The 18,425-nt window shown below is 44.1% G+C and overlaps 2 protein-coding genes across 6 annotated transcripts in view; one reads left to right on the top strand and one right to left on the bottom strand.

The window, feature by feature from the left end:
- Positions 1-18,425, bottom strand: part of MTOR (mechanistic target of rapamycin kinase) — a 103,351-nt gene that overhangs the window by 50,534 nt on the left and 34,392 nt on the right. The gene's annotated exons all lie outside the window — the stretch shown is intronic.
- On the top strand, positions 10,759-17,904 carry ANGPTL7 (angiopoietin like 7). The gene is made up of 5 exons (XM_043531671.1): positions 10,759-11,367; positions 13,775-13,875; positions 14,242-14,436; positions 15,398-15,596; positions 16,790-17,904. Exons 1-5 carry the CDS (start codon positions 10,989-10,991, stop codon positions 16,957-16,959), a joined length of 1,044 nt encoding a protein of 347 aa, XP_043387606.1. The 5' UTR covers positions 10,759-10,988; the 3' UTR covers positions 16,960-17,904.

The raw sequence follows: 18,425 nt of genomic DNA, 5'->3' as shown, positions 1-18,425 counted from the left end.
GGTAACTGGGAGAGCTCAGTGAGATAGCAGCTTCGATGGAGCAAAGGGGGCAGAAGCCAGGCTGGAGGGGTTCCAAGATGAACTTGATGGATAGGAACTCGAAGAACAGTTGAAAATGGTATGTCTGATGGATTCAGAGGTGAAGGCACAAAGGAAAAGGGATGGGTAGCTGGCTGGGTTTAAGTGCAGGTTTGCTGAGGACTGGGGAAAGCAGAATATCTTTGTATTTTGAGGGGAACAGCTGTGCCAGGATTGATGGGGCAGGTTTGTAGTAGAAGTGAGGGACAAAAGAGGCATCCAGAGGAGTTGGAGAAATACGCTAGCTATATAAATGTACTGATTATTTTATCACAATAGTGTTGGGAAGCCCAGTCAGGATCAGGACCCCATTGTGGCAGATGCCATATAGACATATGAACACAATGACCACTGTCCCAGAGAGACTACAATTTAAGATGACAAGTGACTCATGAAGGGTAGGATAGAGGGATACAATTTTTATAGAAATAGAGATGCAAAATTTTAATTGTTAGATAAATAAGAGTGCAGCCTGGTCTTGTCCGCCTCCCAACCCATCATCATCAATTTCTTGCAGATAATATGGCCAAGGTGGGTCTTGAGGAGAGAGCTGAAGGGCTAGCTGTTTATGGATAAATGCAGGAAGGATGAACCAAGTTAGTGGGCAGCATGGAAGAAGGTGCAAAGGCATTTGAGAGAGAAGCTGATCAAGCAGACATTCCCCACTGCATGCTTCCACCATTTCTCTTCAGTGGACAGCTCCCAAAAATGCAACACACTTACTGTGTTACTGACTTTCTGTTAAACGTTACCTAAGTATAAATAGAGGTTTTTAACCACAAAAACCTCCAAAGAGGCAGGAAAAACTCACGTTAATGGGGGGAGGGGAGTAGGGGGATCCATGGGGGAGTTTCTGAGCATTGCAAGTTTGCATACTGTTCTCATGTTTGCATGCAATAGGGGATTATATGCACTGGCAGAGAAATGGAGTTGATGATTCCCATTGGTCTTTTTCATCCCTATTATGTATGGTAAAAGTAAAACAAATCCCCATAAATCATCGTGTTCCCTTTGTTAAACTGACAGGTGTAGTTTGAGTGATACATGTTATAGTTCATATTATTCTGCAGAGAATTCAATATGCTATTTCTTAAGAGCAATGAACTCTAAGCACTCTGCTATTAAATCTTACGTAGGTGAGTGGAAAATGCTCTTGTGTGTGTGGGGATAAATGGGATTTGGCCCTATCCTGTTTGAGTCTGAGTTTCTTGTTTATTAGATGGATTTCTGCCTTCTCTCCTCCGTTGGATTCAGCTTTTCACTCACCGATTATTGAAGGCATATTGACAGCTCATGAAATCACCATTACCATAGCTGACTGGAATGTGTTTTCAAAGGGAAACGAGTCATTTAAAAACAGACTTACGCCGCTTTGGAGACTAGCTCTTTTGAGGCTGGGGGGACAGACTGTGCTTTTCCTGGAAGCCACACAGTAACATTAAAAGCAGCAGTGTCAACACCTTCAAAATGTAATTTTAAAATTAATACCAATGGAGTATTTTCTTTCCCCTCAGATTTCAAAGACTTACTGCTCTTACCCCTCTTCAGGCAGGTTCAGAGGGCCTGAGGCACTTGCCATTAATTCATTGCTCAGACACAATCTTCTAAAATTCTATTACATTCTTAAGGAATGACAAGCCTGGTTTCCAGTTATCGCTGCCTGGGACTGGACAGAGAACGAACAGCGCTAAAGCATTCAGGCACACACAGAATCCCAAGGGACTAATGTTCCAGTCAGGCAGAGCCATCAGTAGCTTTTAGTCAGTGTTGTGACTGGGATTCATAGCAATTTACTGGACTAGAATCAGATGGATATTTTCCTCGTAGTTTCCAGAGAAAGATGATCTGCAAATCTTCCAGGATAAAAAGGTGGGGAAACATCCCCGAAGGCAGAAATGGCTTTGCTGGCCAACCTTAGCAGAAAGCAAGTCCCCTATTTAGCCCTCCTCTCAACAGGTCAAATGAAAACATAATACCACTATAGAAATCCATGGTACGCCCACACCGTGAATACTGCGTGCAGTTCTGATTGCCGTATCTCAAAAAAACGATTAGGGGTATGGAATAGCTTCCACAGGAGAGATTAAAAAGTGCGGGACTATGCAGTTTACAGAAGAGGTGATTGGGGGAGGGAGTTTATGATAGAAATCTAAAATCATGAACGGTGTGGAGAAAAAGTGTAGTTTACCCCCTCTACATAACACAAGAACTAGGTCACCCAGATAAATTCATAGGGAGCAGGTTTAAAACAAACATAAGGAAATGTTTCTTCACACAATGCAGACAACCTGTGGAACTTTGTGCCATGGGAGACCGGGAAGGCCAAAAGTATACCTACGTTCAAAAAAAGAATTAAATAACTTTGTGGAGGATAGCTATTAGCCTACATGCCCAGGGATGCAACCCTAGGCTCTGGGTGTCCCTAAACCTCTGACTGCCAGAAGCTGGGACTGGATGATAGCAGATGGATCACTCAATTGCCCTGTTCTGTTCATTCTTTCTGAAGCATCTGGCGCTGGCCAGTGTCAGAAGACAGGATAATGGGCTAGATGGACCATTCGGCTGGCCCAGTATGGCTGCTCTTATGTCTTCACTCTGGGAAAAAAAAAGGTACGCTCTTAATGCAAGATGTCTTCACTAGGATTTCAGCATGAGGTAGATAAGACAGTCTGTAGTTTTCACACCAGTGAGCAGGCAGACCCATCTTTTTTCATAGTGAAGACAAGGCCAAGTCCATGTTAACTTTGCCTATAATCGCAGACTCTGTGATGCATTCAATATCGGCAAAAGATTAGTGCCTTATACTCACTGCTTGTCAAGGTAAAACAGTTTGTAAATAGATCTCTGAAATCAGACTCCACCAGAGTCTTGTGTTGGTTCACGCAAATTACAGAGAAAACTCCATTAGCAACGGCCAGGTTTCTAGTATACATTGTGTTAATCTTCAGCCCGTTGAACTCAACTGAAACCTACTTCTCCTTCCTCCCTAACGCCCTCTGTATTGCAGGAGTTGTTTTGTTTTCAAAGTGCTGATTAATCAGTTAAGTTAATAAATAACATCTGCAATGCATTTTATCAACTTCAAGTTTCCAAATTTAAATTATTTTATTTTCAGAAGAGTTTGGCCACCATTTTACATTTTCTTGAGGTTTTCTTTGAAAAAGGATGCTTCCAAGGTCCAAATTATCTTTTTTATGTGAGGGTTTCAATAGCTTGATCCAAAGTGAAAAGCAAGACAAAATAATTCCTAATGATATTTTTAATCCTATACAATTTTTTTTAAAACTAAGGAGGAGCTGGCTCCATTGTCAGCTGATTACAAGCATCATGAGGGGGAGATCAAAGCTGCAGTCAGACATGGGGAGCAGCAGGAAATTTCTACAGCTCTTTTAAGGTAAATCCTGTATTTTGTTTTAGTGTGAACATCTATGGAATTCTTCTATTTCTTACTTTAAAAGAACTCTGGAAATCTCCCACTGTTCTCTCTCTGGTAGCATTGCTGTCTTCCTGTCTGGATACATATCATTAAAATGGCAGCCCGCAGCAGGAACACAATTTGGCAATTCATAGCAATGGAAGGGATTTGACATATGTTATTTTAAAATAATGCTCTGATTTCTCTAATTTCCACAATCTGATTTCATCTTTTATGTGGCAATCTCAGGCAGCAGTAAATACCACGGCTTTTTAAAATACAGACCAGTCAGGCTGCAACACTGGAACAGTGTTTCGGTCACCACGGTTCAGAACAATTTAGATCCATTTGTGGCACCAGCTATAATCACAGAAAAGAATGAAAACTGAGGCTAAGTGTCATCAGAAGGTGATTTCACCCTATGCGGTCTGCATACATAATCCTTAGCAGCCAGGTAAGAGCAATGAGTTTGGTAAAGATAGTTTGGCAAAGAAAATCATGGATTAGTCATGGCACATTTTGATAAAATCTAGGTTTTAATCCATGTTTCTGATTTGGCCTTGATTGTGACTGTGCAGACTCCTTCCTTCCACCCCAGTCCTGCTTGGCCAGGCATCCCGGAAAGCAATTCCCTTTCTTCACACTTGTGCATAGTAGCCAGGGTGGTTATTACAAGAAGTGACCAGCTAATGTAACAAGACAGAGGTTATGGGGAGGAGGCAGGGGGGCAGAATCAGTAGTCTCAAAAACTGATGCCCAGGACAAACTCACTGTCCCAATGAGCAAGGACTAAATACTCAAGTCTTCAGCAAATTGTTTTTAGTATTCCTTAAAAGATAATGGAACTAATGTTAGGTTATGAATGCATCAAACAGGCACGGTATAAGAAAGCAACTTCTGTATTGTAAAGGCTTTTCAAAAAGAAATCAGACAAGGATTGGGAGTGAAAAAAACAAACCTATCAACAAAGCTGCTTCCACCAGAAGGAAAAGCACTCAAATGCTGGGCTTTCTTCTCCTCTTAGGTTCTCCTGCATACCTAATACTCAATAGAAAGATTCTCTTTCATATGCCCCTGGTAGCTTTCAAGTGCTTCCTGCTCTCTGAAGGTCACCAACAATATTGTCTGTCATTCAAAATTTATAAGACCTTTGAGAACTCAGAAGGTTAAGTGAAAGCAGACTGGATCCCTCCCTTACCTTCTCACAAGAAAACATAAGCTTTGCTTTAACAGAAATCTTTCAGAAGGCCCAAAAATTAATCTCCCTCAGTGAGTGGAGAACACACACTTGCCATCTTGCATCAGCCAGAAAAGGTTTCAAAAGCTTGGTAGGAAAGGCACATTGCTGCATTAATGCAGATGCTCAGAGGCTATGCAAGATTAGGGAGTCATACTGAGGTCAGAGCCCTCTTCTCCTCTCCCCACCCATTGGGCTCCCTTTCCCATTGTTCTGAAAGTTTCACCCATCTAAATCAAGTTTATTTTTCCCTGTGCAGAAATGTGGGGAGCTCTCCTCTGGGATTAGAAGCTGAGGGCTGAGGCTTTGTGGAAGCTTTGTGGAACACATAATCTTCTGACACAGGGAGTTGCCTTTGCTGGCCAGTTTCTCCAATTCTATGGTTTATTTGTGTTCAAGCATCCCCGAATCCCTGATTCAACAAACTTTTGAAAAAAAAAAAACCACCACAAAACATCTCCACCAAGCCACTAAAAATTATTCCCATGCTTGGGAAAAAATGTTTGGGGAAACCAAATGTCAGCAAAGAGTTGTTTTCAATAACCATTGCAGTGATTGACTGTTCAGAGCCCATGCCAATCCCCCTTCATCTTTCCAGTGAAGTCTCACCGCATTGCTTACAGGCCCTGAAGTTGGCTGGATTCCCAGTGTTGATATAAAAGCCTGCACACAGCTTCCTGCTGATGTAGGGAGACGCAGTGGAAAACATAACAGAATTCTCAGCCAACCCTGTTGGATATGCTGCAGAAAGTCTCCATCTCACTATCTCCTGCCCTTTAACAAGTGAGATTTAATAAAGGTAGAGAAGGAAAATAGCAAGGGAAAATATCTAGGGGAAAAAGGCAAGACCAGAGACACAGAGTTCTTAGGCATCAGATATGCAAGGAAAGAACACTGCCAAGGTAGTATAAATATCACATGCCATTCCAGGAGTTATACCAATGATTTTTTAAAAATCAGATCTCCCCTCACATACTTTAGTAATTAAAGCTAATAAAGGCAGTAAGTCTTTCCACATCTTAGTTTTTATTCTTAGGAACTGCATTTCTATTGTGCTGCTTTGTTTTTGCAACCATAATAATGGAATATATTTACTGGCTGAAGCAACAAAGACTGTTGAGGTATCTGTCCTTACTCATCATCAGTAAAATCAGGACGCAGTAATGGGAATAGATTTGTATCTCCCTGAAATAATTCTTCCATCAGTTCTGTGACTCCAGCCTGGAGGTCTGCAGTAGTCTATTCTCTCCTCTATTGGATACATTCTCTATTATGAGTTACGTAACCAAATCACTCGGACAGTCAACAATTCTATTTGACTTTAATAAGAAATCAGTTACTAATTGTGATCTGCTGAGTTAAAAACAATGAACATGAGCATACTACATACAGACTTATTATACATCTGGAGGAAATACACACATCCCTAAGGATCCTTTGCTAGGGATAGATTTCCTGGAATTTGCCAGCAGTGAAGAATCTAATAAGCACCTTGTCAATCACGGTAGGCAATAACAGTGGGTTAGGTCCCTAAAAGCATTTACCAGCTGCATGTTATGTGCTCTGCAGTGACTGACTACCGATTAGGCACGGGGCACTGAGTTTGCCTTCTAGTCTTAGCTTCACCCATTTTGAACTTGTACACCTGCTAGAACAGCTCCCCAGAGGAAGGAGTAGCTTAAGCCCAACACTGATTTAATCTATCCCACCAGGTATAGGAGATAGCTACTTCTAATTAGAAAACACTAATATACTCCTAATTATGTAACACCAGCTAGTGATATAAGCCCTGTTTGCATAGGGAATGGCACCAGGCCAGATATAACCATATTCAGAATCAATTGTGGCTAACAGGATTCCAGTGTTATTTCCCTATCTGGTGTGGAAAGGGATTGGTCATCTGCTGGGCACATGGTACAGCATCATGGTATTGAATACCAGGGAAAGGGGACTGGATGGGTTAATTTACAACATGGTTTGGCTAGCGAAGATCCCTAAAACAAGCAAGTAAGCAATGCAGGGTCTATACATGTCAAGGAAATCATGCAAGAACCATGCTAGCAACAGCTATGTTTAAGCACAGCAGTAGCTAGAACATTTCTGATCACAGTGATCACAGGTGTTCTGGTCCTAGGTAAAAATTCAGGGAAAGCAAGATCAAAGCCTGAGACATGCTAAAAGCCAAATGCTTTTTGCCCATCTGTTCAGATCTCTGCAGAAATTCTGAAGTAATTTTCTTCCTTTCACGGCTCTTTAATCTCCAGGTGATAAGGCACTAAGAACACGAAAAGTCAAGAAAGCAGAAAAAGCCAGTGATGGGAAAATTAACATTTCTGCACAAGAAGGGGATGAATACACACAGTTTGCACCAAGACCACCCTCAGAAAAGTTGTATGTCTGAGAAGAACCCATATATCCCTCTCTCAGTTCTGAGCCTGTGTCACATGCTCTAATTATTAACTGCACTGCAGCACCAGTGAAACATGCCCAAGACCTCACTTTCCCATAGTGGAAGCTAAATGTTTTTAGGAGAAAAAAATATACAGCGATCCTGTTATTCCTAACCACAAAGCACTGCCAGGTAGAACTCTCCTGAGATGGGGCCATCAGCTGGGAGTCTAGTTCTCAAGATCCTGGTTATTCTCATAGTAGGCTCACTGCATCTCCAGACATTTGCCAAAAGCCCCCACCTCTCAAGCACGCAGATCTACATGCCTGACTTGTGCTTTTCTTTCATTCAAAGTACATTCAATCAATGGCTGATTCTGTTATGGGGCTTGTGCATTATCTCCTTCCGTAATCTAACCAATTAAAGGGCCATACACTAGGGCTTCTCTACAAACCAACATTTGCAGTGAAAAGGAATCCTGCTAGGAGTGTTCTTTTATGACCCCTTCTGCTAAGAGGAGGAAAAAAGGGGAAAACCCACAGTTTTAGACAAACAGATTCTCAATTCCAGTGTGAAATCTTTTCATTTTGGAAAAGAGAAAAGAATGCAACAGAACAAAGAAAATAAACCTGGAAACTGCCCAGGAGTTTGGAGAAGAGCTCCCCTCACTCATGAGTTGTACCCAGTACACTCCACACTTCCAATATACAGATCGTCTCCTCTCTGTGGGATTCTCCAATAAGTGATAGTGGTACCAGCCTCTAATATACAGGATATCCCCTTGGCACTGAGCAGCAGCAGCTGCCGCTGCTTTAGAGATTGCTACTCAGTTTTTCAAACTCATCTTTCAAATATTTACTAAGAAAGCACGCCCAAGTAAAGTTAAGAACTGAGCTTCTCCCCTAAAAGCTCACAACTCCTGTCTAAATCTCCCTCAGATGTAATGAAGGCAATTTTCCTCGGATTGCCCTCTTCTCTGTTCTTGTCTACCAAGACTTGTTCCTTATTAGCTCCTGTACAGCATAGACACCAAAGTGCTTTAGCAAACGCAGTATCACCCCCATTTTAAAGACAGGGAAACGGAGTCAAAGAGCGATGAAGTAACTTGCCACAGAGGGGAGAGCCCTGGGGCAGGACCAGAAATAAAACCTAGGTCTCCTGTCTTCTAGTCTAATGCCTTCACACTGGACCAGTTTCTCCTCTGTATTAGAACTCCTGACTAAAGGCAAGAATTTGTCCGAACATTGGGTCCTTTTATTACTTCAATGCTGAAAGCAGGAGGATGTATTTCAGTGTCCCTTGGGGACTGCAAGTGCCCCTGCACTGCCTATACCCTGTCCCCAGTTTTTGAGATACATATACTGTGGTGGCCATAAAGATGTAGTCAGGAGCTAAGAGCATTTGAAAATGAAAATGAGCTTCAGGGAGGCAGAACAGCAGCAAAGGTGGGCCATGTCCCTTTGTCAGAGAGTAGCACACTATTGACAGGCTTCACTTCTATTTTCGGACTGACCACCCCGATCAGCTTTCAAAACTGCTTAGAAAAAATAAAAGGCTGTTAGAATTCCAAAAGAATGCCAAGGGTTTGACCACAGCAGGGACACAAGTGGGAGTGTGCTTTTTTTTTTTTGTGGAGGGAGAGAGAGAGAGAGAAACAAGAACCCAGCTTACTCCACTATTGGTCTCTGCTTTTGACAAAAATGTTTCTCATCACACACAGCCTGACAAGAATTTGCCCCCAGGGAAAGACAGAAGCTCTGGCTAGAAGAGGGCTCAGACAGGATTACATGCAGAACAAAAAGGTCAGGCTTTTGGTCTGCATGTGGGGCACATGCTCATTTGTGGTATACAACACAATTTTGCTATGGAAGGCTCTTGAAATGCCAGCAACAGAAAACAAGCAACAGCCAACACACTCATGAGGAGAGGGAGCTGCTGTACTTTCAAAGAAAAATACCTGTCACTCCCAACTGACAGAGTCTGGTGTCATCTCAGGTCACTGGAAACATTTGGGAGCCTTGCCTGCTGATGCCTCAGATGGCAGGGGTGTGCCCTGAGCACAGCACACAGGAGGGGTCAGCCAGCAAGATACCCATGCTACATGCTCAGAGATCTCTACCCCTGCTCTCGGGCGTCTGCAGCAATGTGTCACCATGCTTCATCTCTGCAAACGCTCTGATGTTTTCATCTTCCCACTTTTCTGAGCCCTGCCAGGACACCACTGCTGCTTTGCTGAAAAGTTACTAGCTGGCTGGGACGTTCATCCATCCCTACAAACAAAACCTCTAGCAGTAAGTTTAACAAGGCTGAGAAGTAAAAGCTGAGTGCTGGAGCAAGTTATGTTTCCATAGGTCCAAGATGCATCAGGGACTAGTAAGGTTTTAATTAGGATAATTGCTTTATCACCATGTATCCTAGCTCTTAGACCAGTGACAGGTTTCAGAGTAGCAGCTGTGTTAGTCTGTCTCCGTAAAAAGAAGAGGAGTACTTGTGGCACCTTAGAGACTAACAGTGAGTGACTTCCACATGGGACAAGATGGCTCAATTGTGTCTTTCACACTTTCTTCCTACCAAGCAAAAGCGAGACTGATTGATATTTTTTAAAAACAGGCATCCATTGGAGCAGCCAGACTGAATCAACCGCGTGCTCCATCTATTCCATTATCCTGCCTCCGACAGCAGCCAGGACAGATGCTTCAGAGGAAGGAGTAACAATCCCTGTGGACGACAATTATGGAATAATCTGTCGTAGGGAAAGTTTCTCCCTAATCCCAACAGCTAATGAGTGGTTTACATCCTGAACTCTGAGGGTTTAATACGATTATTTTTAATCCTATATTATATATAAAACTTTGGATGCTCTACTTCTCCACATAAATGTCTAATTCTTTTTCAAAAACCTGTTCGAATTCTGGCCTCAATATCAGCTCACTGGGTTAATCATATGTTGGGTAAAAAAAGCAATTGCTTTTGTCAGTGTTATATTTGCTGCTTTTCAATGTCTCAGAATGTCCCATGTTCTTGTACTATGAGAAAGGGTAAAAAGAGGCACATGATTTTCCTGCTCTATACAGTCATCATTCTATGCTCCCTCTTAGTCATCTCCTCTCTAAAGTGAACAGTTCCAAACCCTACAAGACACATACTCCAGGAATGACAGATCCTCTGGAGAGAGGAGGATTAGCTGTTTACGGGATAAAATGGCTCAAATGGTCTCTGCACCAAACCAAAACGGAAAAGCACTCAAGAGATACAGCTCATGTGGAATACTTTAAATATGACTGTCAAACCTAGGAGCATTCCCCACGAGAGTCACCTTGTTCAAACTGCTACAAAATCATACCTGCTAGAAAGCCCTCTCATGTCCTGGACCTCCAAGGCTGTTATGTTCTCTGACATGCCAGACTTAATCACCGAAAGGGCTAAAACCCAAATGGAAACTCCCATGAATTCCTAGCCCTCTCTCCCACCCCACAAGGCAGAGGTGAGTGGAGGGAAGTCTCCCCCCCACCCCTTTTTTGGCCTAAGTCTGTGTTGATTTCAGCCGGTAGGCACTTGATACGAACAGATTAGCTGGGAGGGGCTAGAATGCTGTGTACGGCTGCAGGGGGGTGGAGGTACACAGGAGAAAAGATATTTAAGATGCTGAGAGATAGAGACTTCCAGAGTGCACAGACTCCTACAGGAAAGGGCTGCAGAAGTCCCCTTTAGACTCCACCTTCACTGAGAGAGACGGGGAGAGAAACAGAGCTGGGCACCAGCGTGCTGCAGCACTTTCAGAAGAGTTTCATCTGTGCCCCTGCTGCGCTCACAGCCTCTGCAGTGGACTCAGTCAGAGAACTCCAGAATTCTCACTGCAGAGAGGGAAAATGCCAGTGAAAGTCACTATGCAACTGGCATGGCTCTGTGTTATCACCTTGTCCTTGGCCATCTACCCAGCGTGGCTGCAGAAGCCTCCCAAGAGGAGAACGACCAACGGGAACACCCAGCTCAAAATGATGGGCTGCTGCAATGAGATGAAAGAGCTCAAGCTGCAGATAGCCAATCTGAGCACCATGCTGGGGGCGCTGAGCAAGAAGCAGGAAGACGACTGGGTGAATGTGGTTATGCAGGTAATGGAGCTGGAAGGGAGCACCAAGCAGATGGAGTCCCGGCTCATCCATGCCGAGAGCAAGTACTCCGAAATTAACAGCCAGATAGACATCATGCAGCTGCAGGCAGCCCAGATGGTCACACAAACCTCAGCTGGTAAGGATGGAGCCGCTAAGCTCCCAGATGCGCCTCTTAATGCAGAACTCCCACTAACCACCAACTTTTAACCTATGCTAGCATGTCCCATTAACACAGCTGGCGACTGTGCCTACTGACTGCCAATCTACCCAGTGCGCTTCTGCAGACACAGCAGCGCAAAAAGATTCCAGGTTTATTTGGCCAGAAATCCACAGATCCAGTTATCAGTTTGATATCAGATCTGCTCTCTGTCAAGGGTCGGGGGAGCAGAACAGATCCTGCAATTGCAGCGGGATGGACTCATTTAATACATCTCTCCCCCCACCCCCAATCTGAACAGGCAGGCAGTCAGTTTGTGTGGGAAAGCCTCTGCCCATGTCATCCAGAACGCTGGTAGGGGATCAGGGGTTAGTTAAACAACTGGAGGCACTTCTAACCACCCCTGCAGATGCAATACCATCTTTACGCCTGTCTGAGCCAGAAGCAAATAAAAAAAAAAAAAAGACATCTTTTTAATATTAATTCTCAGAAATCCAAGGTTGTAGATTATGCAAAATCCCTAATATAACAAACACATTTCAATGGCTTAAAATTTTCCCTCCTTCCCTGGTATAGCGACGCAGGAAAGTTTCACAGCACATTTGCTTTGGATATGCTGAGGAAAGTCTACTCCAAAGGGAGACCATTCCAACAAGGCTAAACTTCCCTATAAAGACGGCTATTGCCTGGGGTGATCGTATGTGCTAAACACCTTCATTCTGGGTCTGTTTTGCAACGGGAAAAAAAAAAAATCTTAAACCATCAGTGTTTACTAAGTTCTGCTTAAGGAAAAGGTTTAACGTCGTTAGTTTGGAAACACTGCTCACTATTTATATCGTCTTAAATAAACGGAAAGGTTTTACCGTAATGAGTCTCATCAGGGGTATAGTAACGCCGCAATGTGGTTCTGTAAAATAAAGCAGCACACAGAGAAAGCCAGCCAAGTAGGGACTTGAGCAGCCAGATGCAGGGAATTCATGCCATCAGGTGAAAGTCATTCACCCTGCAATACACTGAAAAAACTGTCAGGTGGGATAAAAATCCTTACCCCGGCTAGCTTCTCTCCCCTCCCATAAAAGCAGCTGTGTACACCATCTGCCCTCGATCAGCTCCTATCCAGAGAGGAAGGGGGGCTGGCAAGACTGAGATTCAGATGAGCTAAATGCCACCCCCACCCCCATCGCAAACTGTGATACAGAAACTATTGTGCAATGTGTTTTATTCACAAACTTAGCTAATCTGCCCCATCACATGATCAGAGCAGGCAGCTGGCCTGGCCATTCTGTCAGATAGGGACCTGTGTATGAAGGGGCAACGAATGTACACGCTCATTCCCCAGCATGGAGCTTTTATTCACACACTGGTAATTTTAATAGAAAATAGAAATGGCTGTGAAGGCTGGAGCTTTGTGTACTACAGTAAGAGGTTAGGAGACTATGAAGGTAACAAGCAATGGATACTGTTTTGATTCTGCTAGTTACACATACAAGCCATTAGTTTCCTGTATAGCACAGCATCTCTGTCCTTTACGCTTACCTCTTTCCTCCCCAGATCCATAATAGAGCTCTTCAGAGCTCCCCATTTTAGTCTCCCTCACCCTACCATCATCTGGGCCCCGAGACTGTGGCCACCACACAAGGGCTTCAGGCACAAGGAGCCCCCCTGATTCACTTCAGAGCAGGCCAGAGGGGTCGCTATTGAGCGCCTGACACTTCCTCCCTCTCAAAAGTGCTGCTTTCAAAGCACCCCCACTGCCTGATGGTTGGGAGAAGAAAAAGGCAAGACTGCAAGCTGCAAAGTGTGACCGCTGCCCCCCAGAGCCAAGCACAAAGCCACTTCCTTGTATATTTTATAACCAAGCCAGAGATGACTAAGTTACATTCAGCATTCTTTCCGGTGTGCTAGAATTAATACCGTACCTAGCCCTATACATGGGGCTTTGCAATTTGCTTCAAGGCCTCATAACCACCCATCCAACACCAGCCTGATCATCTCTCTCATTTTTAACAAGTGTGGTCTCATTTCATGGGCTTTCGAGTTCCTATGAGGAGTATTTTCTGTTTGGGGGCTGAAGACAAAAGGCTTAGCAATCCCACAGAAAGCACCTCACGTCCCAACGCTGCCACCTGTCTGTCTCACATGCAAACCTGACCAGCACCAATACTGAGGCCATACAGCTCATCGATAGGTGAGCTGAGCTGTTCCATGCACACATCACACCCCAGGCAGATTCTTCTCCACTCTTTCGCACTTCACTGGAGATGCAACAAAATGGCCCCTTTGAATGTTTATCTCAAGAACTGCATTAAACCTTTGAGGACACACATCTGCAGTAGGTGGTCCTTCTCCTGTTCAGCATCTTACTTCCTGTGTTTGATTCAAGCAGATGCTGTCTATGACTGCTCATCCCTTTACCAGAAGAATTACAGAATCTCTGGGGTTTACAAGCTGCCACCTGATGAATTCTTGGGGAGCCCCGAGCTAGAGGTGAGGATGCCATGCATACAAAGTGCACGCCTTTGGTTCTAGCAGAGCTTCTTCAATACTGTACATTCTGAAAACACTTATACTGAAGTCCAGTTTTTATAGTGTCGGAGGGAGGGAGATGGCACATTATATTTAAAGTCCCTACAGGATCTTATATTGTAGGGATGGAGAGGGTATATTAGAGAGAAAGGTTCAGAGCAAATCAGTTTTTCGGGCCTCTTTGCACAGACCAACAAACTCCCTTGACAGATGGGGTTTGGTGTAGAGAGTGTCCTGCCCCGCTTCGTGATCTTGTATACAGTGAAATTGGAAGTGGGACCCTGTAACCCTTGTGACTGGTTAGCACTGCATCCTCTCTTGCGCCAGGTGCACTGCGACATGGAGACAGACGGTGGTGGCTGGACCATCATCCAGAGGCGCAAAGTTGGCCTGATCTCTTTCAACAGAGATTGGAAACAATACAAGGAAGGATTTGGCAACATCCGGGGAGATTTCTGGCTAGGGAATGAAAATATCTACCGGCTCTCCAGACGCCCGACCATGCTGCGAGTAGAGCTGGAGGTAATTCACAGGTTCTCACTTCCAGCAGTAAAAGCTTCTAGGGCACAGTGGTTCTTTGGTAGAAAGTGCAATCTCCTAACAGCAATGGAGGGCTATAGGATTCGCATATTTAGATTAGAGAGACTAATGAGAGAGAGACCCGACAAAACAGAAGCATACTCCCCAGTGTTTACTATTGGTGTAATAGAAACTTCACGGGGCTACAGATTGGATCTTGGGTAAGCCACAGGCTCTAAAGGATTCTCAGATGAATTTTGCCCATCACTGAGGTGAACAAGGGTCACAGCCCAGGGCACAGGGATTATGCTGCTGACCATTTTATAGGGATGTCCAACTACAGATTGGAGGGACTCAAGCTCACTCCTTTGGGCAGGAGCGCTCCTGAGACGGCACATGGGGAGGAAGAAGTGCTTTGCATTAACCAGCAGCAACTTCTCCTGTCTATTAATGGCTGGTGAGTTATTAATCAGGCCAGGTCATGGCTGGAAGAATGGCAGCTGTAAGTGTAGGGCCTTGGGAGATGGGCATGGGGTAATCGACAAAATGGTGGTTTGTGGGGCTTCCATAGAATCTAAACGCCACTCCCTGAGGGAGGAAAAACCAACTTGAGTTAGCCCACATTTAAGATAAGGCTGTTGGATAGAAGGGAAGCGTATCAGATTTCTGCATATAGAACTTAATGTCAATGCAGACCACCTAGCAAACATGATGCCTTGGTAATTCACCAGCCTGCTATGCTAAGAGAAAATTTGTTTATTCCAGTTTGCCTTAGTCGAGTTCCTGCAGTCTAGTCTGTAGTCTCTATTTTAAAAGAGAAATTACCATTGAAAACTCAGCTAACATTTCTGTCCAGAGAAGAGGCATGCATCCCAGGTAAACACAGCTGCCAAAGTCTGCCTAGCACCCTTGTTTTTTAAAAAACAATCTGTTTCCTCTTCACCCCTCTAATCCCCTGTGGCAGGACTGGGAAGGCAACATCCGCTACGCACAATATAACCACTTCACCCTGAGCAATGAGTTGAATAGCTACCGCCTTTTCCTGGGGAACTACACCGGCAACACAGGGCACGACTCCCTAAGGTACCACAACAACACAGCCTTCAGCACCAAGGACAAGGACAACGACAAGTGCGTGGATCACTGTGCCAAGTTCCGTAAAGGTAAGGCGCAGATTCCTCCTCTACAAGTGTTTGAATGAACCACGCTATGCAACATATGGATGGCGTCATGGTTACAGAGTGAGACTAATCAATTGTTTTAAGTTGTTAACATTCTGATGGCAGATCAGTGAACTGATGACTGTTTCTGGAATATGCACATGTCAGTTACCTGGCCAACTGGAGAACTGACATGGGATCTACTCAGAGCCACAATGTGTGTTATAGACATTAGTGGTCCCATTGCACTTTCCACAGGAATCAGGGTTTGCCCTGGTGTTTTTGGCCAATACTTGATCTACCTACAGAGTTACGTGTACTGTGCATCAATTATCTGCTTGGCTAGCCCAGAGGTGGGTGAAATTACCCCTGTGTATTTTTTCTATTCAGTGACAGATGGAAGGTACTAAATAAATGTAAGATTATATATAAAATATGGGCTGCAGTGACTTGTAGAATTATTTTTATCTGGAGGTTCATGCACCTTGAGCTCTACTCCATTCACGTTGTAATGAGAGTCCCTAGATGGAATATTCTATTCAGCTTTTTATATTGTGCTCATCACCAAGGTAACTGAGTGCTTTTGAACTCACTGCAACTCACTCTTTTATTTTAAATGTCTTAATACAGCCCCAATATGTAGAGGGATAAGCTTCACCTCTGTAGGCTGTATGGTGAAGCAATTATAGCCCCTAAGGGAAACGCTTCTGAATTCAGCTGTTATACTTTACTGTTGCCTTAGTTGCAGAGTAAACCCTCAGACAAATTGCATTCAGAAGCATACCAGAGCCAACCAGCTAAGAACACTGAACAGTGTCCTCTGCTGACCTTTTGTTTTCAAAGAGGGAGAGAGGGAAGAAATGGAGAGGAAACTTTCAAAGGTGCATCAAGTGCCTCAGATAAGAACTTTAACGAAGAGACACTGGGCTTATTTGGCTATGTCACCTTGGTGATTTGCCCTGTTCATTGCATGTCTGAACTCTTCAAAGAAGGGCTCACCAGTCAGTGTGTCTTGAATTTAGCTCCTTTCCGAATGTAATGAGAGCTGCCAAGGGCACAGGCTCCCAGAATGAATTCTGCACCTGGCCCATCTCCCACTCCTTCCCTGCAGAGGGACAATTGTTCACATCATGAACACAGAACACCAGCATTAACTAAATGGTAGACAAAGGCTTTCTCTGTTTGTTTCCTGCAAGGTGGATACTGGTACAACTGCTGCACAGACTCCAACCTGAATGGGGTTTACTACCGCAAAGGGGAAAATACCAAAAACACGGATGGAATCACCTGGTATGGCTGGCACGGCTCAACCTACTCCCTGAAAAGAGTCGAGATGAAGATCCGGCCAGAGGATTTCAAACCCTAGGGGGAACCAACACTCAATTGTAAAGCTACGGTGACACTGCTGCACTGAGGGGAAACAGCCTGGAATCTCAAAACCAGCCACTGAAATGGTTTACTTCATCTAGAAAGTGTGCGAATGCAAGGGCTATATACTCTGACTATGCATCACACATTAGTTCTGAGGCAGACCTGGGAGAGAGGAAAGGCACCAACATTACCATGGCTCAGCCCAGTTCTGTTCTCTTGAGGCACTCTCTCCCCAACAGGATACACGCTATGTTAGAATAGGCACATCCTGCAGTAGCAGCATCTTCAGGAAGGATATGTTGTGGTTACACTAGCACCGGGACTTACAGTGCCTTATTGATTGACCAGTTAGAGTTTAGGGAAAATGCAGCTTTTACCCTCCTTTTTGCCATCTCTGTAGTGTTTAGATTCATTGAGGGTGAATACAAATCTTGCCAAGGAAGATAGTTTCTATTAAGACCCAAGAAACAGAGGAGAGGGGTTTTTATTTCAGACCCTTCAAACAACGTAGAAATATCCACAATGAGATGTTCCTCCAGTGCATGTTAATTGCCCCATTCTCCCCATGCAGGAAAAGCTAGGTTGAAACTTTAGGGAATTGCATGTTGCACCTGCTCTTTCCTGAAGTCTCATCACCACCTTGTGGCCACTAGTCACAGGAAAACACCCATGCAAGACTATACTCCCAAGAAGAGTGCTTTCTAGGAAAGACCTCAAGTCCCATCTGCTCTAGGCTATGTGGAGGTGGGAGATCTACACTAGAAAGCACATGAGGGACTGGGATGCAACTCTCTGAGTTGCAATGAACTGATTTTCAACTTTACTAGTGTTACTCTTGGAACACAGAAGGGCCATTTTGTGCCACCTCATCATACTATCAGCAAGACCAGGAACGAACAGGGAGCAAACATAGCCAGAAGCTTTTTAACATTGACACTGTAGTCCAAAACACAAGGGGGGGGGGGAGGGGAAGGGTCTTTTAATGTTTAATTGGAAAAAGGCATGTTAATGGAAGTGCTAGTAAACAAGGGATCAAATAATATAGAGATTATGCGTGGCTCTAACACAGCAAAGGATCCTGGAGAACATTACGTACTAAGAGAAGCAATCTCGAGTGGTTTGTGTTGTCACTGGAACCCAAGTTGTATTTAAAAGCTTTACTCCATCGAATCTCTATTTTATGATGCTTGATCCTGAACTTCCAGATGCTTTTAACTTTCTGTTCTTACTTAAAGAGAATCCAGATGTGGGAAATATTTAACACTCTGCTTTATGGTTTACAAGCATAGGATTATTCACCTTGGATCAGACCGCTAGTCCATGAAGAACACTGTATTGCCACCAGCTTTGACCAGTATTCGATGCTTTAGAGAAAGGCAAAATTCACCAGAAGAGGCACCTAGTAAAGTTTACAGCGCTGCCCACATGTCAGGGGTGGGGTGGGAGAGAAGGAGCACATTA

Source organism: Chelonia mydas, chromosome 18 (assembly GCF_015237465.2).
Source record: "Chelonia mydas isolate rCheMyd1 chromosome 18, rCheMyd1.pri.v2, whole genome shotgun sequence".
NCBI lineage: Eukaryota > Metazoa > Chordata > Testudines > Cheloniidae > Chelonia > Chelonia mydas.
Note: the sequence above shows the minus strand (reverse complement) of the source record. Positions and strands in the feature narration are given on the sequence as shown.